The following is a 24,499-nucleotide window of genomic DNA, read 5'->3' as shown; positions in this document are numbered from 1 at the left end:
ATCCAGTAATGCTCAATGTTTATCCTAGAAGTTGTAAGGTAAAATTTATTCTAACAGTCTTTGTAGAGTTAATTGTAGGGGTAACAGTGGATGGGATTTGTGTGGGAAGGAGATCTACACCTTTCCCTCTCCCCTATCCCAGAAACAGCTCACAGTAAAGCACAATTTTATCTCCTTTAGGCAGTATTTAATTCAACTGATCAGCTTTTTGGTGAATTCAGCATGATAAAAATGACATTGGGCATGACTGGCATTTCACAAACTCTAGCACATAAGGATGTCAATATATATTTTCCTTTAATATCTTAAGTATCTATTTTACATCAAAGAGTTAAAAAAAAAAAAAGAAAAAAGAAGTAAGGTTTATGGGCCATCAAGCTGCATTACTGAGTATTAAAACAAACAAACCCCCAAAGACTAGACATTCCATTTTGGAAATTAAGTCGATAATCTAAAAGTGATCACTAATCACTTTCCACCAGACATCTTTAAAGAATTTTCAATACGCAGTTATAGACCTGCCACAGATCAGAGGCTAAGCACACATTAAAATGTTAGATATTCCCCATCCTGTTGCTATTAAACACAGTAGGAATCTAAGATAACTCTGCTGGAATTTGAGTAAATGTCAAGGTGATCTGGAAGCTCAGCAAATTTCAACTGTCTCAAAAATCACAACAATTCTGAAATCCTGCCACCGCTGATCTCAAGTGCCAATCTTTCTGCTCTCCCCTGAACAACTTTTCATTTACCCAAGCTTTAAAATTGTGACAAGTCATGCAAAAGACAGACTAATTAAGAAAAAGAAATTAACCCTAGATTCCCAAAGCCTGCTTAAACAATAGCACCACTTTCTGTCCATGTGCATTTGGAAACATTTTGAATTTAGTGCAGCATCATCTGCACTGGCGCTGTGTTGTACAGTAGTAAATGACATGAGGGACATAAAATGGCCTATTTCCTTGGGATAATTACCATCCTAAACTGGCATTTTGTATTATTTATCATATATTCATCATCATCCTTCTCCCTAGCACTGTTTCTCAATGAAGTCAGAATCTTGTGTAGACACCCAGAGGGGCTCAATCAATTCATGTGAAGTCAGTCAATAGAAACCAGTACAGAACCAGCAGGGTTAGTGTCACAACTCCAAACACAATTTCAACCATAAATCAGCATAAATGAGGTCACAATCCACTTAAAATGTTAACAAAGACATCTGTATTAAGTAATGTAATAAAAACTGGCGTAATATACCTTATTTTGAGTATCAACCAGCCCCAAGCTGCTCTGCCTCACATAAATCTGCATTAAGAACAATACAAGATTTGGACATGTAAGCCTCCAGATTCTCAAGGCAGCTTTTTCATTACTTTACAGTTTGTCTAGGCAATTATCTCTGTGAAATGTAGTGCACAACCATTCTGATTTGGCAGAAAACTGTTACTCTGCCATCTCTGACCAGAGATGTTTGTACAGCCTGAGCAGCTGCATCTTGTTATTTCTGTATAACGAGTAGTGGAAAATATTTGGAGGTATTAGACTAAAAGGTATTGTAAAAGTAGAAAGGACTGCTTTAATAGCTTACATTTCTCCAGGCTTTCAATTAAGAACTACAGTCATTCCTAATGGATGAGAACAGGGCATGTTTTACTCACCTCCTACATGTGCTGGTATCCTTTTATAAAAGGCTGATACAGAAATTCGTTAATACATTGGTAGAGCTGGATGGTCTGTGACCCTCAATATGCAAATTAATCAGCACTTTAGGGGCTGGATGAAGCCCCTAAATTACATATGACCCAAATTCACACTAACATTATCCTACAGTAACATGATGAAAATGAGAAGAATTTTAGTATTTGGCCTTTCCTCTAAAAAAGGTATCAAAAAGACCTGTCTGGAAAAGGTTTCCTACCTTCATCCTAAACCACAGCAAACAAGAGGATTGCTGTCCTTACAAGGCTGTGATATCTCTGCTGAGCAGGTACAGTGGTTTTGGTTCACCAATTTGAGTTTCCTGGCCAATGCACCAAATAATGTAGTGGGTTTAAATCCCACTAGTGGGTTTAAACCCAATAGTAGTGGGTTTAAAATCACCAGTGCATCCATTGGAATTATCTACTCATTTCCTGCTGTGGGATATGAATTAGAAGGAGGGCAAAGCAGGCTCAAAACTTAAAAGGTATAAATAAAACTTTATTAATAGAACTAGAAGGATAGTAAGAATCAGAATAAAACCTTCAGAACACTTCTCCTCTCCCCACAACCTCCTTTCTTTCCCAGTGACAACACAGAGACAAAACCTGGGATTTTCAATCAGTTAGGACCTCTACAGCAGTCTTACATCAGTTCTTGTTGGGAGAGGAGCTTCATGGAAACTTCTCCACAAGAAACAGTTCTCTTGTGGCTTTTCATTTCCATGAATTGCAGCTGCCCAGAAAATCTGCAATTCTGAAGTTCCTCCCATCTTTACAGCCTTCCCACAGCTGCATTCATGGACATGCCAACTTCTGGGTTTTTTTTATTTTAAGGATGAGCTGCTCAAAAAGCAAAGGTTCTCTTCATCTATCTCTGAGATCATCTTAATCTCTGGCAACAGGCCTTGGGGAAAACTAGGAACACAGAATTAGTGACCACCCTCAAAAAATTTGGTTTGTGTTGCCAAGCAACACAAATTCTGCCAGGGACAGTGATAAAATTCCATTCTTTAGATAAGCCTTAAATTTCTTTGTGACTATCTTTTCCTCTTCCTGCAATCCCTTGCTTTATTCACTGCATCCCACAACCTCTGCATTAAAACAAGAATGTGCTGAATTACTGTCTTTTCCCACATAACCTTTGCAATGGAATTTCTAAAATGTTGATATAACTTTAGTTATGACGATGTACAAATTCCTCATTTGCTTCTCTCAATTTTTAAGAAATCTTTTAAAAAAACCCTTCACCAAATAGCCTAATTTAGTACTAACCTAGGTGATTACAGAATTAGGTCTTTCCAGTCGTTGTCCCTCACCTCACTACTTTCTTAGACTGATTTTCTTCCCTCTTTCTGCCTCCACCATTCCACAGCTTCTCATTTGGGCACATCCTCCTCCACAGCAAGTGTCTGCTCATCTGCCCAGCTCAGCACAACTGTCTTTACCCAGCCATTTCCAGCTCCCAAAATCTAGCCCAAAGCCCTTCATTTGATAAAACACAGGATTTGGAACTTATTTTGAGTTTACCAAGGAAATCTGTTTCTTTTAGAAGCCGACTCGATTTTTATCACGCTCATGTATGCAAATCTATGCATGTGTGTGATGTGGTGTGCATTTGTGGGCATAGTATTTGCAACCATAAAAAATATGAATGTGATTTATATTAAAGAACAACAGCAGATGAGATCAAGCAGCCCAGGAAAAACCCAGGAGATGAGACACAAGTGCTTCCTTTAAGAGTGGGTTACTGAAGAATAGGAGAGGGGATATGCCTGGGGAAGTGAGTTTCTAGGCTGGCAGTCACAGCAATGAAAGGACACTTCAAACCAGAACCAGGGGACACGAGTATCGAGCTGAGCACCTGCTTTTTCAGCTTTTTTTTCTTCAAAGCTGCTCCATCACCAGTTATCCCATGCCCTGGATACAGGTGGAAACAAGTTTGGGAACTGCATTAGCAAGTAGAAAAATGTTGGAAAAAAGAGCACAAAAATAGGCAGCAAAGAAAGATCCTACATTCTAAACCTTCCTGCCATCACAGGTAGAGGTTTAGGAATCTCCTGAGCCAGGGGTTCCACTGCATTAACCTAGGAATAACTGAGAATAATCCTCACAGCTTTCACCTCCAGGAAGAGGCAGCCTCCAGCTAGGTGTGTATTTAGAAAGATCAGTGGAGCCATGCTGATTTACTGTGCAGATTATCACTTAGGCTGTAGCAGCATCCAAAAGCTCCAATTAGGAGGAGAGTTCCATCCTGTCACACAGCAGATGAATACCCACACTCAAGCATGCCCTATTCCAGGGAGACAGGCCTGGCTGCCTTCATATGCTTCTAATTGGCTTCTCCTTGAAACTCATCCTGATTCTGCAACATTTGCAGATTGCAGCTGTTTGTTTACTTCACCGGACTGGAACATGAGAATTACTTTAGTGCATCCCTTGTGGAAGGCAGGCCTTGCCAGTAGACTAAAGGATGATGGAAGCCAGAGCCTAATGATAAGTTATCAAACATACCTTCGTCCTCCAGGCTCCGAGTATTTGACAGGATCATCAATTTCTGTCTATCATAAAAAAAATTTTATCACAGCCCTGTAGGCTCAATAAATAGGACATTCATGGTTCAGACATCTTTCACTGCCTATGGGAAGTTGATAGCTCCATCCAGATCTTTCAAGTGACATTCTGACCTTCCCCTCCTTCTGGGACAAAAACCATGGAAAGAGAATAAAAAGAAGAGGTGATGTACATCCATCTTCCTCATTTTTCGTTCTGCATCTGAAATTAATTGAAATCAGCCCTTTCTGAAACAGCCTTTTCTAGTGCTTTTTCCATTGGAATATTAGCTTGTTATTTTAAACACCTTGTCTGAGAGTCTTCAACAATGCAGAAATACTGAGCACCTAAATATGACATGATGTCCATCCTGTCACTAATAATAACAACTCTATGAGAGGGATCGTTAAGCTCATTATAGACATCTTTAAAAAATCCTCTGTTTTGAGGCTGATAAAAGAACAAAAGCAAAGTCAAGGTCCCAAGTTCAAATAAATTCTACCCTGTAGATAAAAAGCAGAAGATTCTCTTGAGAACAGTGGGAACTAAAACTGTTACCTTTCTTCAGCAAAAGGGGTGTTAGGTAAGGCACAAGGCAAAACACTGTATTAAACACTTGTAATATTTCAGCATCACCAGAGTTGTACCTGGGAAGGCTTTTACTGCCAAGTGTCCAACTCTGTCAGCTCTTTGTTACACAGCAGATTTTATTCCACAACTGAAGACCTTCAAGATAACAAAAGCATGCAAAGGAAAAGCAGATTGACTTTTTGGCAGGAAGTCAATGTGCAAATACTAATGAAATAATCTCAGTAAGCAGACTCTTCAAAGGTCAACAGCAACACATTGGATAACTTCAGCATTTAAATTATTACAATTCTGTCTTCAAGGCTTCTGACAGCTTCTGTGCCCTAAGTTAAGGGTTTTAAAAAATAATCAAGGTCTGATGACTGAACACTCAGGGTCTCTACATCTCTATCTCTGTGACTCTTCAGACAAAGAGACTGTCCTTCTCCTATGGGAGCTACCAATCCAATTCCTAACTATTTAGGACCAGAACCAAAAGCAGTTAGGAAAGTGGACTGTTATCAATTCTCTTTCTCATCTGTTTCTGGCAAAGTACAATATGGAACACCCAATCTCAGTGCTATCTTCCATTACCTGCATTCTCCCTGCTAATCTATATCTTGTTCTTTTATCTGTTTCTCCACTCTTCTACTTCAACCATCACAATCAAATACTCCTCGTTTCTCAGTAAGGGGGATCCCTCACTGATCTCCCCATGTCTTTCTTTTCTCTCCTTACTCAGAACTCAGGGTTGGGTGCAAGCAATGACAGATGATGGTGAGGAGGAGAAAATAACCCTCAGGAATGAAAGTCAGTGACCTCAAACTGCCTAAGCTTTGAAATACCTCAGGTGAAAGTCACTTGCTGTCCCACAGTCCAATTTTGGTAGAGTGAAAGTTAGTGGTGACAACTTCACTGGTTTTATTGGGATCAGAAAAGACTCCTGGAAGAATGAAGCACAGCTTAAGTTTTCCATTTACTCAGTGGAGCACCTTCAGTTCTCATTTTTACTACTTTAAATAATGGAGCACTGATTCATTTCCTGTCTTGCACTTTTAGGGATCAGGATCAATCCTGCTGTGTTACTGACAAAAAACCCATCACTGGCATGTCAATAATTAACAATTACTGTCAGTTAATTCTGTATTAATCCTGCTTAGGGACTCAATTTCTCTTAACTGTATATGAAGGAACACTTTATTCCTCTGTTCACTGTCCCACTCTTCATTTTATCAATGCTTGGGACTGAAAAATCTCTTATTTTCCTCTTGCTACTTTAGATGGTTCCTTCATATTGCAAATCTCCCTGACAATATTGTAAATTGCCAGGTAAAAAATGTGCATATTAGGTAGACAGTCCTCTTGCCTGTGCTCAGAAATTGTACTGAAGAGATTTGGATTGGCTTAATTGGATTCACTTCAGCATTTTTCAAATAAACAAACTAAATTAATACAAATTTCAGCCTAACTTCATGCTAGGAGTTACTATACAGTGTTTTGTATCCCTTTATTGAAACTGATTAATTTAAATTACCTTTTTATTTAGACTTTGCTTTTAGAACATTAGAAAACAGAAAATCGTAAGCAAAAAATAGAGAATTCTAGGAGAGATTACTTTTTACTCCTTGCTGTGCCTAGTTCAAACACAAAAGGGTTGTTTTCTTTCTCTAAAAATGGTAAGGGTAGATTTCATTTCCACTTACTGCAGTACTACATTTAAGCTTCCTTATCCCTAACACAGGTCAGCTAGGAAAGGACTGTGAACTAAACCCTAACTGTCCATGAACCACGGAATCAACAATTACTTAACCTTTCTGATCCAGCATTTTTACTAAAGAAAAAAGCTTAAGAGGAACAAGAAGGGCACACCATGCTTCTGGTTAAATTGATGTGTTTGGGATTGCCAGTCAGACCCCATCAGTTCCAAATTAGAGCAATCAAGAAGCCAAAATGAGAATTCCTATCTGCTAGCTGGGTTTCTGCATCTCTCCCCACCAATTTAGAAACATATGGAAAGTGAATTCCACACTGGCACGAAGCATTTTCAACTTGCACAGCAGAGCCTCTTTGGCAAAGACACGTCCAGGATCAGACAGCCTCCATGGAACACGTCTGCATTTCATCTCCTCCAAGAACCACCACTGGGAACAGAGCAGCAAGAAAAGCTCAGCATTCCAGAGAAAGTGACCTTAAGGCAAAGGAAAAGCAGGAATCACCTGGCTCAGGTGACATGGAGATGGAGGTGGGCCACTAAGGGTTACAGATATATAGGTTTTATGTCCAGCATGAAGTCATTTAGACAAAAGGGAAGAGTTGTTGACTGTGACACTGCCAAAGCACAAATACAGCAAGCATGGAAGAAACAGACATTTTACCCCATCTGTGAGAATTTGCTTTTGTTCTTTTTATCAGTCCCAAAACATATCTATGATGAGTTTAATGATCTCTCTAAAAGAGTTGTTTAGCTATAAGTGACAGTATCTCATGTCACATTTAGGTGCTCAATATTTCTGCATTGTTGAAGACATTTAGACAAGGTGTTTAAAATAACACGTAAATATCCTAATGAAAAAAGCACTCAAAAAGGCTATTTCAGAAGGGGATGATTTGAGAGCAGATTTACTACTAGCAGCCACCAGGAAAATGTCCATTCATTTCAGATGCAGAATGAAAAAAGAGGGAATGGATATACATACTTACACAGCTAAGTTAGAATCATGTCACCAATGTATTTATACTCTATAGCAACAGCTCCAAATCCACTGATAGTGGAAACTGCTTAGCAATAGCACATTAAGTTCCAGGCTTCTAGGCAATCACTACAGTAACATAGTCTGTTTCCCTACATCTTGGCAGTCCTTGGAGAGGTGTAGATACAGATTTAATGAGCAATGCCTACCATCTGTTAATATTGCCTCTAAGAGCAACTGAGAAAGAAACAGCAATACCAAAAGTGCATGAGATGGCAGAAGCTTTAGAAAAACTGACCATCAATAATTGGGTTTTCTGTGTATGACTGCTATAAGAACAAATCCCCAAAAATGAGCAGACTACATGTTTATTTTGCAAGAATTACAATATTTGGGTCAGTCTTGAACCTGGGTTTAACCAGGAAATAAACATTCAGGTTAACAGAGCTAGTGAGCGTATCAGGCTCACCAAAATGCCACATCCCAAGACCTGAACCTGCAGGATCCAAACTCTGGGCTCACTCCTTTGTTAATGAACCAGAACAGCTTTTTTGGGTTATGCTGATTTACATAAAGTATTGCCTACACAGGAAAGTAAGGCAGTATTTCTCATAGCTGTGCAGGAGTTTAGATTTGCCAATTTGTGACTATTGTTTAGTTAGAAACCTGCCCTGTGCCTCATGCCACTGCCCAGAATACCATCCTTGAAAAGCAGGCTCTTTGGAGGCATAGTACCCCTGAAAAAACTGAGTCAGACAAAACTCTTTTCAAGAATAACCTTATAAATACCTGGGCTAGAGAACATGGCATTGACTACATGTGCCATATCCCCTACTGTGGTGAAGAAACCCCAAATTACAAGTTCCAATTAAGATGTTCATCCAGTTCTCTACCATTGTTAACAATATTAATATTTCTTACCAGTCCCAGGGGTACATGTCAGAATTTTGTTAAGAAAGACAGTGTGAATCAATTCTGCTTCAAGTACAGACAAAAACATTAGTGGGGTTGTCTTTGCTCAAAGACCAGGCTGCACATGGTGGATAATGCAGAAAGATAAAAACAACACAATGTGTATCTCAAAGAGATCTGACTGTTGAGTGAGAACCGTGAGTAAATATCACTGCCCTTGTCTGTATATTATATATGTGTTTATAAAGTTAGAATATATATTAGTTTTAGTAATAAGCTGATGATATAGAAATAAAGGGTAGAATGTCTTGGGGTGACTTTATAGTACTTGGATCCCCAAATGCCTGGTTTGTGTTACATACGAAGTTCTGCACCTTTAAAACTGGCTGTGAGAGCGAAGGGGGGAAGAAGAAGCCACAGTTTGTGTTGAGGAAAAACATCACTTCCCCAAATCCTGCTCCTGGACTGTGGTGTCTGCAGCAGGACAGACAGATGGACAGAGCTTCTCTCTGGCTTTTAGTTAGCTTTAGCTAGCTGAGGCAGAGGAGTTCCCCAGGTTGTTTTTTTCCCTTTTTCCTGGATCTGTTCAAACCTGCTCTGGACTGAAAACACCCAGCCAAACCCAGGAGCTCACTCACACTGTGGCCACCAGGGCCTGGGCACTGGCACTTTCCAGCACCAGAGGGACTGAGAAGAACCTGAGTGAACTGAGCTACACCACATGAAAATGACTTTTTATGGATTTTTCCATCTCATCAAACAGTGAGAGGTTTTATTGTTAAATAGAGAGCTGGGCAAAGAAAAGAGTGGAGTAAAAAAGTTACTAGAAGTTTTATTCTAGTTTTTTATTCTTGTAGTACTGTTAATAAACTTTCTTTATTCCTTTTAAGTTTTGAGCCTGTTTTACCCTTCTCCTAATCCATATCTCACAGCAAGAAATAAGTAATCATTCTGGTGATTTTTAGCTAGTGCTTAAAACCACCACAAGCTGATAGAACAAAAATTTCATTTTCTTCATCCAGTCATATACATTTCAGTCTTTTAATATTAATTACTTCTTCATCAAGAAAGCTTGGCAAAAATTCATTTAAGTGCTTTGGGTTTATTTCCACAGTCCCAGTTTAATTTGAACACAGTATTAAATCTGGAGGGAAAGACATAACTGGAGGTCCATAGTTTACATGATGAGGTATCTTTGGCCTACTTTATCCTACAAAGCTTTGTGACAAGAACAGATGTAAAAGCTCCTTGCAGTCCTTAATCAAGACATACTATTAACTGAGATAAACAGAAGGCAAAAGAATAAGCCAAGTCACCAGGGTTCAGAAACAGAGATGGTTGCAGGAGATAAAGGGTTTATTTTAATCCCAGGAACTCCCTGGCAGAGTTTAAGTCAATTATAATGTTAAAGCCACATTACCTTGCTGTATGCTGGTATAAAAATGTAGCATACATTTGTAGCAATTTAATAATCATCAAATTTTATTAAATACTGACCCTTTGAATCAGAAATGTATTATTTCTCAGTGATTTTAATGGGTTATTAATTTATGCAAATTACAAAGAGAGATTACATCCCTTTTCCAAGCAGATTATTCCAAGTACAGTTAAAATGCAAAAGTGTACTTTCTTTTTTGTAACTTCTGCAGAGAAAACAAAGGCAAAAAACTTCTGCTTGTTTTCTTCACAGAAAAACAGGAATCAAAACCACATTCAGAGCAAGATATAATTAGGTGATAACTTAACTGTGTTTCCTATTAAGGAGACAGTCACATTGAACCTTATTTAACACCAAAATCTTGTTGTTTAGAGATAGACTGTCATTATTTATTAAATCAAAACAAAAATAAAACACCCCTTCTGTATATCATGCAGACATTGTGTGTGCTGATACCACTCTGGCAGGCACCAGCTACTCAGCTCCTTGCATTGAAGGAAATAATTTTTGAAAGTCTGGATTTTGCATTCTTCTAGAACTCAAAACCAAATTCTTTAATTTTACTTTTAGCATGGGGTATGGCACTAAACTGCAAACACAGGAAAGCCAGAAACCATTCCAATTCACAGTCTGTCACACAGGTGTGGTAAAGAGAGCCCAAATCACACACAAAAGGAGCTCCATCCCTCTCCTTGCCCCATGTTAAGACATTCTTACAGATTAAATACCCCCCAAACTCTCCCAGCCACAACCACAGTCTGCTTTCTTCCACAGCCTATTCCCTCTGCCCTAACTTCTGTCTCACCCATTCTGTACAGATGAAGACCTATTAAAACTCTTATTTCCTGCTGAAACCCTAAACCACTGCACTGTAGTGTCCAAAGTTACCTCATGTCTCAGTACACAGATGAATTGTTTCCTTATTTTCTTCCTCTGTGTTTTTGTTTCTTGGTGTTTTTTTTTTTTTTTTAATTTGTAAAATTATTTTTACCTGGGGATTTTTTTTTATACCTGAGCAGAAATTAAGTACTGAAAATAAGTCCAGACATTCCATCTCACTGTGCTAGATCTCTGGGAAAAGCTCTGGGCTCTCCCAGATACTCCAAATACTCTGCTAGTTTAGAAATACTCCAATACACTCCAAATACTCAGCCAGTTTATAAAACATTATTCTGCAAAGGCTTGAATAGCCATTTTGACTTTGGCCACATCCTCAAATGTCAGTAAAAGCCACCTGTGGTGACAAGCACCCCTGTTAATGGCAGACTGACTGAAGGGACATAGGGGCTGTTCTAACAGTTAGGGTCAGCTGCACCACAAAGAAAAACCAACATTTCATTTCTATAGCTCTTATTTTAGCTTCTACTAATGTCAGATCACATATAAAGAATTTAACACTTTCTTCATCCACATTTATTAGATGCTACACACTCTTAGTATGCTACAGAATAGGGGAAATAAAGAAGCATAAAACTCACTTCCATTCAAGAACAGCCAAGATCAGCCTCAAAGAGCAATAAATAGTAAGATACTGCTAACACCCAACACGAATAAAGACAGTTAAAACCGTTACAAATCCATATCTCTCAGTTACTTAACAATCTATAGGTTCAGTCAATTTAAAAGATCCAGGAACAGGGGTTTAGTGGATTAGTAACAACAGACCATTAATCTCTGCAGCCTGGATTTTAATCCAGCAATAACCAAAGTGATTGAAAATCATTCTGACACGTGATTAGTAAAGCTTCTGAGCATGGTTCTCTCCCACACTTTAATCCCCACTGCAGAGGTCACAGCACCTTTCTAATGGAACTATTTACTAAGGAACCTCTGCTTAATGTTTAACTAAAGTTTAGGCCAACATTTTTGGCTGAGTAAAATCCTCTGCACACTACCTCTCTGAACTAACAGCTGATTTTGAAGATTTCATTTTGCACTTCATTTCAACCTGTATTAGCAAAGCTTTCTTTCTTTCCTGGAAAAATGTCCAAAACAAAGTTGTCTGAAACAAATACTCATTTTCTCCATAAGATTTTAAATAAACACGTAGGAATTGATAACTGTCATCCTAAATGCCAGATTATTTCTGTACAGTTTATATAATATCAGTGAAAGTTACATCCAAAAAACTTGAGTTTTAAAAATAATGCACTAGTATTACATCATACACTCTGCTTTTAAAGATAAGAATGCTTTATTTCAAATGTATTAACTTCTGGAGTATTCAGTGACTAGAATCAATTCTTAAATGACCAGTAATGAGATGATACTAAGTGATCAAGACACATTTCATCATTTAGTCCTCCACAACAGTTATCAGCATATCAGTAAAGAAGCCATTGAAAGGGACACCTTGCAAAAAGGATTTAAATTCAGCTATTGCTACTGGTGGCCTGAAACCTGGGCCACAGGTTCCTTTTCAGCAGCATTAAAAGCAAGATGCTGACTACCTTGTAATCAGAAACACTCTTTTACTACTGCAAAGTAAATAAATATTTAAAAACATAAAAACACAGCAGAAGGTCCCAGCTACATAGAGCAGGGAACTAAAAATGGGTGTTTTGAGTGAGTTACTGCTGTTTGTGAAGCATTAAGTAGCGCCAAAGTAGGAAAAGGGCTGGAGAAGAGAAAGGAGAAAGTCTGCAAGCTTTGTGCCCTTTGGTAGACATAATCCATATACAGAAATATGATCTAAATGTATTGCAGAGATGTCCAGCTGTTTTTATAAATAGTACAAAACCTTTTTCTTATGGTAGAAATTAATTCATAATATTATAAATGAGCCTTATCTCATTTAAATACATGAGGAATTTTTCTGCTGACACATCCTGAATCTGCCACCAGCAGGGGAGAGGACATGTTTGCTTTGCTTGGTCCCAGACAGAGGCACAGACAGATCCTCAAGTGTTTTACATGTTCCCCACCAAACAGTTTTCTCTCAGTCTGACTGAACTGTGCTTAACCCATGTAAATTCTGTCAGCTGCTTGCACACACCAGCATGAGGTGTCCCAGACATCCCTGCAGGTACCACCTGCTCCACAGGTGAGTCCCCATCCCACTGGATGTTCTCTTTAGATCAGGACTTGAGGCCAAGAGAAAATTAAAATTTGTGTTGGGAAGAAAGTGGAAGAGAAACTCACACATAAAAAGCATTGCATATTACCACTCATCTCTTGAAATTTCACTTTTTATTCTTCTGGTTGTGTTTACTATTGTGGAAGATGGTGTTTGTTTCTTGCAGGGCATCCATACAATGAGAATTAACAAAATACAATCCAGTTTATATGAATTCTGATTGTACATTTTATCTTGTTATGCTAATCACCCTAGAAAAGTCTGCATCTTTGCTTTACCACACAAAGAACTGAGATAATTTTACCAGGATAAAAACCTGTTTTCAATACAACTGTATAATTTAAAGAGCGATTATGAAAATTTTTGCTCTTCTTAGCTGGGCTTTTCCAAAGATTTTGTATTATTCACATATTTTATCACTGCTACTCCTGGCTTCAGCAAAGCACTTCAACACATCCTTAATCTAAACTGTTTTATACAATTACATGTAAAGACTCAGATTGAGCAGAACACTTAAACAAGTCTTTTAAGTTTTGCATTTTGCTGAATCTTGCTGTTAATATATCAAAATAAAATGTAAAGAGGGTGACTCAGTTGTTAGCTTGCATGTATGGAAACATATTTATACTGTCTAATAAAATAATATTATTTATTACTCTATTTTCCATCCTGTTTCACAGTGAGCTAAATACCTGTGACTCTAGAGCAAAGGCACAATTACAGACTGGCAAAGATGAATTATTAACAACTTGGAGAGAGTGCTAGGGGAGCTAATGAAGATAAAAATTATGCATCTTGAAATAATTTTACATTTCAGTTGGAATTACTGCCACATGGTACCCTCAGGATTGTCTGGGCAAGCAAAAGGAGACTGTGGGGTCCTTGTAGATTACTTTGTTTTCCAGCAGGTACAAAAAACCAATATGACAGTAAGATAATGCTTATAACTATGAATGTGAACAAAAAAACCCCTCTAAAACACCAGAAATGTTGAATCCAGGTGAATATATAATGCAAAATAAAAAATGGGAGGAGTTCAGACATGATGGGAAAAATGCCCTGGGGTGAGGTTTCACCCCTCAAAACAAATTCATGTATGTGTTCAGAGCACATCCAAGAATTCCAGCAGTACAGAAAGGAACCTGCTGGGCTGCAGAGAGCAAATTTCAAAGACAAAATTTAAGACCAAAATCTCTGGTGCTCTTTGCTGTGTGTAGTCACCTACACCCACATTGAGGGGATGTGAAACACGAGGCAGGAAAGTGCTGCACTTGGAGAACCCACTCATTACTCACAGCCCAAACACAACCAGAAAAAGGCCAACTGAGTGAATCTCAATAATTTAAACTGAATTTAAATAACACACATTTATGGAGGAACCTTGTCTGGATCTGAATTTTACCTTAATATCACACACACTGGAAATCAATTTAAGTTAAATTCTAATGGATTTAATTCTTATGTATACCATAACTGTATCTTAGAATAACTTCACTGCACACATGATGAGGAGAAGAAACACTCTGTAGGAGGAAGGCAGAGAGAGAAGAAGAATCCAGACCATGAGGAAACACACCAGGGCTTTTCTGTGACCCTGCACAAACTGAGGGGATCCAGCCCCACACCCCAACCAGAAACACAGATTAAGATCAATTCATGGCAATTACATGGCAAAATAAGAGTGAAAATGGACTGCAACTACTCAAATTCTTACTGACTGACTTTCCACGTGACATTTTACCTCAGCTTCTCCATCTGTGAAAGTGTGGCCAACACTGTATATGTATTCTCTGCAAACTGCCCCAAGTTCTGACACTGAAATTATGTTTTATTTTCTTTAACTGAAATATAATGCAAAGCTCCTTCATTCACACCTTCCAGTCTTAGAAAAAACAAGACAAGCAGCCCTATTCAGAGAACTCTTCTGTCAGCAAGTTTACACATTTCTCACCAGCTGGATTAGGAGACCAGCATAGTATCACTTAAACTCCTTTCTGTTCCAGCAGTGGGACCATCACAGGATCACTCAAACACCTTTCCCTTCCAGCAGTGGGGACCATCACAGGATCACTCAAACACCTTTCCCTTCCAGCAGTGGGACCATCACAGGATCACTCAAACACCTTTCCCTTCCAGCAGTGGGACCATCACAGGATCACTCAAACACCTTTCCCTTCCAGCAGTGGGATCATCACAGGATCACTCAAACACCTTTCCCTTCCAGCAGTGGGGACCATCACAGGATCACTCAAACACCTTTCCCTTCCAGCAGTGGGACCATCACAGGATCACTCAAACACCTTTCCCTTCCAGCAGTGGGACCATCAGAGGGTCACTCCAACACCTTTCCCTTCCAGCAGTGGGGATCATCACAGGATCACTCAAACACCTTTCCCTTCCAGCAGGGGCATTAGGACCATCACAGCTCACACACCTTTCCCCTCCAGCAGCAGCAGCCCTTCCCTTAACACCAAGTTGTGGGGCATTCCAATGATGTATAAACCAACAGCTAATTCTGCATAAAATTTCACTCCCAACAACCCTACTGAAGTATTGTCATCCTTTTTTACCAGGAGGTATAAATTTTCAGCGCCACCTTTTTCCTGAAGTTTCTTTTCTCTCCCACGATGGCCAATGCAAGTTAATGTTCTTTATAGCAGCCCAAGAATGTCACATTGCCATAAAAACTTCAGCTGTGGCAGCAGGAACCCCTCCTGACCTGCTCCCTACCCAAACACCATCCTCCTGGGAATGGCAGGGCTTGCTGGAGGACACAGCCTCTTCAACATCACTTCAAAAACTTGTTTTCCATAGTCACATGTACAAAAGACCCTTCACTACCACTCATTGTATTTTTCTTTTAGCATTAATAATACATAGGTGTCCTGTTGGCAAAGCAGAAAAAGTCCTCTTAGGATTATTCCTGCAGCAGAACAAGGCTCTGTAGTAGTTAACAGCAGGAAGGAACTGAAATTGGAAACAACCCACAAAAATGACAAGAGGATGATTTTTCAGAAACCACGTTTCCCTCTAAATTCATCTACTCAAATTCTATTTCCAAAACATAGAGATGTCAACACATTTAGAGGGGGGGAAAAAAAAAGGGTAACATTGCTTAGCAGCCTCCTCCACGCATGTGCTGAGAAGCCACTTTGGAAGAGTCAGTGCACGATTTTTCCATTCCATATTTAAAGCTTGACCAAGTTAAGGACTAACAATAAAGGGAGGAAAAAACAATTTATGCTTATTTTAGTGTTTTACTAAAAAGTGTACTCTATTTAGTTATTTGTGGCTTACAGCTGCTGTGGTGTTTTTCTGGCAACAATATCAGAAAAGTAAAAACTGTGGAGAATTTAATGCGTTTTTTACTTCAGAAACACAAATGTTACAGATTCATGAATTCAAAACAGAAATGTTTCCATGTGGAAACATACATCTGACGATGAAAGTATTTATTTTCTTTAGTTCTGAATACTGATTTCATAATGCAATGTACATGGAAACTGATCACTTTCCAAGATGAGTAAAAGTCAATTAAATATTTTAGCACTGTGATCCTGAAAGGCTTTACCTGGCTGTCTACAGGAGCACAAACACCTGCCACCTAAAGCTTTTCTTGCTGTTGACAGTTCAAGTTTTGCAATTTTTAAGGCCCAAATCTCAGTAACACCAAAGTCCTTTAGAACATTTTTTGGGAGTTATGAGGACTTTTAGGGTGGATGTAAATCTAGGTTACCTTTACCTCAACTGTCACCTGCTAAGCACTACGTGACAAATTTGCCTTATTGGTAAATTGGAAGTTTGCACTTATGAACACCCATGTGCATGAATGAGGCACTACATCACCAGAAAGGCACTCCACAGGATACAGGTCTACAGTGTTTCAGCCCTCTATTCTCATGACAATATTAATTTGCTATTTTATCTCCAAGAAATTCCATTAGAAGACACTTGGCAGCTTTATAACTCTCAATGGTTAAACCAGCAATAAGATACTCTACTACTTTGAATTCAGCTGTAAATAGGTTTGTCTGTAAAGCCTCCCCTCCCTCAAATACCAGATTATTATCCTTTGAAAAACATTATTTCCCATTTATTTACCAATAATGTTTCAATTCATTTACCACAGTGCAGTTTTTGCTAACTGATATTGTCCTATGTATGGGCAGGCACCTTTGTACTTTCTGATGGCATTACAATGGAAATTCAGTCTCATTGTACAGTGTTACCTCTAAACAAGTCAATTACAATTTGATTCCTATTTCATATTCCTCCCAACGTGGTGTGTAGTGAAGACAAAAACAAGACAGCAGCAAAACAACACTTATCACAGTATTTCTGTATTGTCCATAACTAACTGTCACCTAGTTTTGTCTGCTGCTTGAGCTGGTAATGAGATAATGATGGAACAGTTTTATATAGTTCTCTATTAACAGCCCAGATGGGCCATGTTAAGTTTAGCCATAATCAGCAACGATGAAAACAGCAACTTCCTCCTCAGCTAAATTACCACCTTTCAACCAAGAAAGAAAGCGATGCTTTGACCAATAGCAACAGAGAAAAAACAGTATTTTAGGGAAAGCAGGAATTCCTTATTCATTCATATGCAAGGAATATTCAAAATGCAAATGGAAAGCCATTTCAATCCTTGCTATATTTAAAATCTAGCTGTTGTAGAATTTAAAACTGAGAACTTTCCAAAAATGTCAAGGGCAAAACTTCCCTGTAGCCTCAGCTGCATTTTAAGGAGCTTAATTTGAGTTGGGTTTGATTCCTGATTTTAATCATTTTATCTTGTTATCTAGTTCAATTGGATTACAATGAGGCAACATAACCAGGTGAAGAGGTTTGAAACCTGGGTATCTACATCACCATGATTTGGAAAAGAATAGCAGCAATAACCAGTTTCTTTCCACCAGTTTATTGGATGGAAAATAGCTCAGCATAATGTGCAAAAATTATTCATGAATATTCCCTTCTATTACCTTAACATAGGCCAAAAATATGTGTGTTATTCCAGCACTTTAGTACCTATCTGGTCACACTCTAGCTGTAAAACTAACAATAAAAATAAATAGAATGATTAAAAATACAAGACATGCACAAAAAAAAGTAAAAGCAGGTATTTACAGGAGACTACAAAGGCCATTTCCATAGAATTTTCAAGCAGAAACATGTTCACACCTTTTGAGAAGGTGGAAAAAAATTCTCTAAAGTGAGAAAGCATTCCAGAGCTGAGGAACTGAGGGTCTCTGGATCCAACCTGTGGTCCCTCCATTTGGAGAATGTGAGCAGACAGACTGACTCCATGTGGATTTTCAGTAACATCAGCTCCATGCAGGCATGAAGATTTGCCCACAGACATGAGGCTCTGGAGATGGTACTAAAGCAGGAAAAAATATTGCAATGGGTAAAGTTCTTAGTGACCAGGAACCCTCTGAATGTTACACCTTCCTGTATGCCTAGTGCTCACTTTCATATATGTGTGTGTGTTTAATATATATATCTGTGCTATGAAGAACTCCTTCCCCAGAATATCACATATCTTAAAAGTGACAGAAGATATTTCTGTGACACTGTTTGAGGATAATTAACATGGTTTCAACATTTTTGTCCTAACATAATGAACCATTCTCTGTTCTAATGTTGGACGTTAGAGCTTTGATATTCTTCTCGTCTGCAATTCTGCTTGAATTATCTCAGGTTGTGTGATGCTATGGGAAGAAGAGTTATCAGACCTTACAGACCATGATTCAGCAGGCAATTCCAGCCCTGGCATAGCTTAGAGTTCCTATAGGGCATCTCTGTGTTCTGCCAGGTAATAAGAGTTCAGAGACTGCAGAACTGGCAAGACAGAAAATGAAGAGCAAATGTGCAGCAAATCTACCTCTAGTCCTCACTGCCAGGAGATGCCACATCAGCTGCTCAGCACACACTGGAGCTCCCAGATAGAAGAAAGTTCTTTTACATCATCTCAGTTGTTCATCATACATGATTTATGGCACTAGTGTGCTGCCAAACAGGCCACAGAAGTTGCATCCTAAAAGGGATTTGGCCCCATGTGCCTTGACAGCATGGCAAAGGATGAAAATACTTCCAAATAACACGACAGCTTTTATCCATGTTAGTTCCCAGAAGCTAAATGAATAAGAGGTAGTGTATCAATTCATAGGAAGGCACAAATATGTTGATCATGTAGGTTTTATAAATAATTTTGTTGATGTATTAAAAGAAAATGGAAACCTTCTTAGTCAATACCCTCAACAGCTTCATTTTCTAATTTAAACCAAGAATCCTGCAAAGTTTTGAAAACAACTTCCTAGCTTTTTTCCTTGAAATTGATTGTTAATATCTCAATTCATAAAAAACCTTCCTCATGGCTCATACAAATAATTGTGTAAGCAAAGGTGACAGCCACCTGAGAACACTGATGCTAACTCATCTTTGGTGGTATTATTACTCAGGAAGGAAATTTTGAACATCACACAACAACTATTATCTTCTTTGTATATAAACAGTAAAATCCCTGTGCCAGGAGTATCTGCATCTTCAAAGGAACAACATCTAGTGAGGACTTATTTCAGCATTCTGTCTACAGGACATTTCCTCTGCTCTGTGCTCCTTCTATTCTGAACAGTATAATTAAAAAGACAAAACATCAAAAGTCATAATACACATCATGACTGTTTTTCTCAGAGGCTACAACTTAAAGGAATAAATAAGACTTTGAAGGAAAGCAAGGGCTTTCATTTCTGTCTAAAGGACAGAAATGGTTTTCGTGGTCCTTCAGCCTGTTTATATTTCTCATTTGCATCTGCACAAGGAAACTAGATTCTCTTTTCAAACAAGCAATTCCAAGCAGCAAAAGCCTTAATTCAGTATGCCAAGAAAACAAAAATATTGAGTTCATGAAGTTCACAGATAAATTATTTCCCAAAGACACGGAAGAAATGGTGATTAAAAAAAAAAAAAATCAATTTCTAAATCTCAGTATAGTTTCTTCCAAAACAATCTCTCATACACACAAGTAACTGACAGATAAAAATTATTAAATATAAAATATTTTGAAAACATATATACACCTCTTTTTATTAGATTAAACTACTCTTTATTTTTTCCCTATGCTAAATCTCCAAGAATTCATGAATGTGAGAGACACCGAAGAGTCAATTGTATAACTTCATCATTACTTATTTTAAATAAGAAACACAGCACAAGTGCTACATTCAGCATAATTTCTACTTAAATGTTATGTAAATACACAGCAAAGGACGTACCACTGAACCTGTGTTTAGTAAGTTCATTAATAATGGTTAAAGAACTTTACAGTCTGTTCAATTCAGTGAGTGACATTATCCCTTTGAAGAGCAGCCCCTAACAGGCCCTAATCCAAATAACTGCTGGAATTAGCAGGAGGAAGATCACAGGTTTAAACAGACACTGAATCAAACATTTGCTAATGTTCAGGAAAGATCCATGTACAGCAGATCTCTCTTCAGTCTTCACTGCTAAAACAACTGAATGCATAAGAAAGAAAAAAAGAAAATAGATACTGCCACACTCCTTAACTCACATTCCAGACATCTGCAGCACTGGATCTCAGTTAGTGTTTTTTTTAAGTAACATGTTGAATGAATGACCAGTGGTGAAGTATGAAAATACAGAGTGCCTCCAATCCTGTGCTGAGGCAATCTCTTAACAGGCTTCATGACATCTCCCACTTGCACTGCTATCCAGACATCCCAGCCAGATAATTTGCTACAAAACCCAGTGTAAAAAGGATGGCAGAGGCAACATACAGAGTGTTAGTGCCAGTCAGGTATCTACAGATCTTAATCCTTTTTACTAAGATGAAATATAGTGAGGATTCCTGAAAAAAAATAAAAATCCCCAGGAAGAAGAAGAAAAGAAAACAAGGCTGAAGCATGTATTCATCATCTGTGTGGTCAAAATTATCTGAAACCACAGTTTTAACCATGAAATAGAAGCATCCCACCATTCACTTATTCCCTTTATTGCCTCAAAAAAAAAAAAAGAAGAAAAAAGAGAAAAAGCAAATAGACATGGTGTGAGTGTGGACAGTATCAGGTATCAGTGCTAGAGGGAGATGGAGAAGGATGGGAGCCCCTGCAGGACTGATCCCACTGGTTCTGAAGCCTGGGCTCCCCTGTCTGAAGAGCAGGAAAGGAGGGCAGGAGCTCAGGGAACAGTGACAGCAGAATGCATGGCATGAGTAGCTGCACAGAATGGGACAGCTTCTTCCTGTTTCAGGGTATTAATGTCACAATGAGCTGCAGTTAGCCATTCTCACAGTGGTACTTTAAAAAGTACCCGATTTGAGGAGCACTGGACAGGCGGCACATCACACTGAGCTAAACAGATAAGTGTGATATTTCAATGACAAGAGGCAGAAGGTTTTGCTGTTCTAAAAAGCAAGAGAGCGAATTTTTCTGCTGGTACCAATGGACAGGATTGGAAGGTCAGCCTGGGTTGCTGGCAGTGTCACCCGGGTGCCTGGTGGCAGATGGTGCCAGTCTGTGGGGATAAAAGGAAGGCTGACGCACACCGTGGGCTGACAGCGATGCTATTTGCTCAGGAATAAAGGAGCTGTGGGGCAGGTGCAGACAGGACAGATTAACAGGGATGCTGAGCCCCCAGCGTGTGCCCAGCCCAGGGGCTGGAAGGGTGGATAAACTGGGAGGCACTGCAGGATGCACGGTGGGGCTCAGCTGCCAGGGCGGATGCTGCAGGTGCTGCCGTGTCTGGGACACAGCCCAGGCCAATCTCTGCGTGCTCCCAGCAGAGTTCTGGACCTGCCTCTCCCTACAGACATCCAGGCTGGACATTGTGATGTCCACCAGGACCCCAGCTCTCCCCCAGCAGTGCCTTGTGCTGCTTGTGCTCCCATTTCTGGACTTACGCAATGGCTGGAGGGCAGAGGAAGCGTGCGGGAAGTGGAGCAGGGGGAGATGCAGGCAGCCTGCACATCCCCATGGGGCTCCCTGGAGTGTCCCAAGATAGAAACGTGGCCACCTCGCCACTCCTGCCTCCTGCAGCATCAATATTCCAAACGAGTATGACAAATTAACAAGGGAGCCAGGGCTTCTGCAGTCAAAGGGAGTGTTTTCCCCACAAATAAATTGCTCAAATCCTTTACACTAGACACCTAGGCATGCCTATTTATTAATTGGACAAGCTCTGGCGACAACTGAAATTACCTTGCTTTCCACATATTGAAAGGAGAGAGATCTTTGCAAGCTTAAAATAAAGCTGGAAATCCCAGCCACCACAGAGCTCTCTGATCGGGGCTTTATTTTTTAAAGTAAAAAAAATAAATTTTCAGAGCACAGACACAGTAAAGCTCATTTTAAAATCAGAGGCACATTTTTACTACTGTCCCTCCCTTTGGAGACCCTGAACTGTGGCACCAGAACATGACAGCTCCATCAACAAACCACAAATCCTTCAAGATCTGCATATCAGCCAAGTTTAAGAACTTCAGGAGATATGAAATTCTGGGATCATGGCAACGTTGCAAATAATTATCACAGTCAGGTACACTAGAAATGATAAACATCTCCTTTATCAGTACACTGTGTTGTGTATGGTATGAATGGTAATTAAAACACACCTATTTGAATTAAGGGTGAGAGGGAAGTGATGAGAGTCGATTTCTGTCACAACCCACTCACAGTACACCATTCACGGATTTTTCAACTACAGTTTTGATCTGGGTTTAACTGTTCCTCTTGCCCCTTAAGGGGATTCCTGGGAACCCTGCACAGCATCTCCCCCGCTCCCTCGCTCCTTCTGTGCTTGCTGCGTACCTGAAATGCAGATGATGAAATTCGCTTGCAGAAGAAAAAGCACCTCCCAAACAATTTCCATCCTCCGATTCTCATGCCAAGTGCATCCCTCGGCGAAAAAAAATAACAAAGATCAATATCGCAGTTTGAACGATCCCAGCAAATTTCCTTTCGAACTTGCAGACTGTATTCCCCAGATGTGCTGACAACACATGTCCGAGCTCTCTCTCCGCACGGCTCAAGCGAGATCCCTTCCCTTCCTTCGCCCTCCAAAAAAGACCACGAAGCCAACTGCCAGTACCGGGATCTTCTTCCTCGAGCGAGAAAAAATTCCACCAGATTTCCCAACACGACATAGACAACAAACCCCAACCGATCCGATATCCGGAGAGTCTCTATTCCAGGGGCGGCCAGGCGTAGTTAACCCCAAAACTCTTGGCACGTCTCAGCGGGGCACTGCCGGCATGCCGGGCAAGGAGGCGGCGAAGGGAGGGGGGATTCCCGTCCTGTTGCTGCTGCTATAGAATGAGCGGAAAGAGATTAATACCCGCTGCAAAGCCCTCCAGCCCCGCTGCAAAGCCCTCCAGCCCCGCTGCAAAGCCCTCCACCCCCGCTGCGCTCCGAGCGCGCAGCCCCGGCCGCCCGGCCCCGCCGCAAAGCCGGCGGCTCCTCCGTGCGACTGCAGGGGTCGGGCTTGCCCCGCACACCGAGCCCCGAAATACACCCCCAACACCCTGCCCCGAAATACAGCCCCAACAGCCTGCCCCGAAATGCACCCCCAACACCCTGCCCCGAAATGCACCCCCAACAGCCTGCCCCGACATACACCCCCAACACCCTGCCCCGAAATGCAGCCCCAACACCCTGCCCCGAAATGCACCCCCAACAGCCTGCCCCGAAATGCAGCCCCAACACCCTGCCCCGAAATGCACCCCCAACACCCTGCCCCGAAATGCACCCCCAACAGCCTGCCCCGAAATGCAGCCCCAACACCCTGCCCCGAAATGCACCCCCAACAGCCTGCCCCGAAATGCACCCCCAACAGCCTGCCCCGAAATGCAACCCCGCTCACCCCGCAGGTGAGAACAGGGCTGTGTCTGCCCGGGGAGGAGCGCTGGGCTGTGCGGGCTGTGCGGGCTGTGCGGGGTGTTGTGTCCCCCCCAGTGCGATCGGCACAAGTGCGGAGTCCGCATCAAGTGCGGCTTGGCTGAGGGCGCCGGTATTTTAAAACTTATTTAAACAAGAAGAAAAAGAGATTCAGACCCGAACTTCTGCCGGGTTGGTGGCGGAAGGGCACCGGGAGGCTCCAACCGAGAGTTCCCGAAGTGCCCGCGCTGCAGTGCACATCTGATGGCATTCCCCGGGCGCAAGAGCTCTGCAGAGCTTCCACTCCCTCCCCCGGCCAAATAAATAAATAAATAAATTAATTAATTAAAAAAAAAATAAAGCAATGCCAGTTTTGGGGAAATCCCTACCCCTCACTTACCCCCAAATCCTCCTGGTTTTTATCCCTCCCAGCTCATCGGACGTGCTCCAGCCTGCAGTTCCAAAAACAAGCCGAGGTCAAGCCGCGAGCCGCCGGCTGCCACCGCCTACATCCAGCTCATCTGCCGGGAGGTACCATCGCTGCTCGGCGCTCCCCCCGCTCCCCGGAGCGCGGCTACTCCGCCATGTCCCCGGGCTGCGGGCGGTGCTGCGGGCGGCAGCAGCAGCGGGCACGGCGGGGCTGGGGCGGCGGCGCGCACGGCCGCGGAGGCGGT

General features: G+C 40.7%; 1 protein-coding gene across 2 annotated transcripts in view; it reads right to left on the bottom strand.

Moving 5' to 3' along the window:
* Positions 1 to 24,479, bottom strand: part of CA10 (carbonic anhydrase 10) — a 171,507-nt gene extending 147,028 nt beyond the window's left edge. The window contains exons 1-3 of one of the 2 annotated variants that reach the window (XM_058852451.1): positions 24,226 to 24,475; positions 23,041 to 23,257; positions 22,761 to 22,848 (exon numbers count right to left, since the gene is read on the bottom strand). In XM_058852451.1, coding sequence (XP_058708434.1) covers positions 22,761 to 22,821 — 61 coding nt within the window. In that variant the 5' untranslated portion in view covers positions 22,822 to 22,848; positions 23,041 to 23,257; positions 24,226 to 24,475. Of the gene's footprint in view, positions 1 to 22,760; positions 23,258 to 24,225 lie in introns of both variants that reach the window. The other variant, XM_058852452.1, reaches the window with a different exon arrangement.
* Positions 24,480 to 24,499: the final 20 nt, after the last annotated feature.

Source organism: Poecile atricapillus, chromosome 17, assembly GCF_030490865.1.
Source record: "Poecile atricapillus isolate bPoeAtr1 chromosome 17, bPoeAtr1.hap1, whole genome shotgun sequence".
Taxonomy (NCBI): Eukaryota; Metazoa; Chordata; class Aves; order Passeriformes; family Paridae; genus Poecile; species Poecile atricapillus.
The sequence above is the reverse complement of the archived record's forward strand: the minus strand, read 5'-3'. Positions and strand labels throughout refer to the sequence as shown.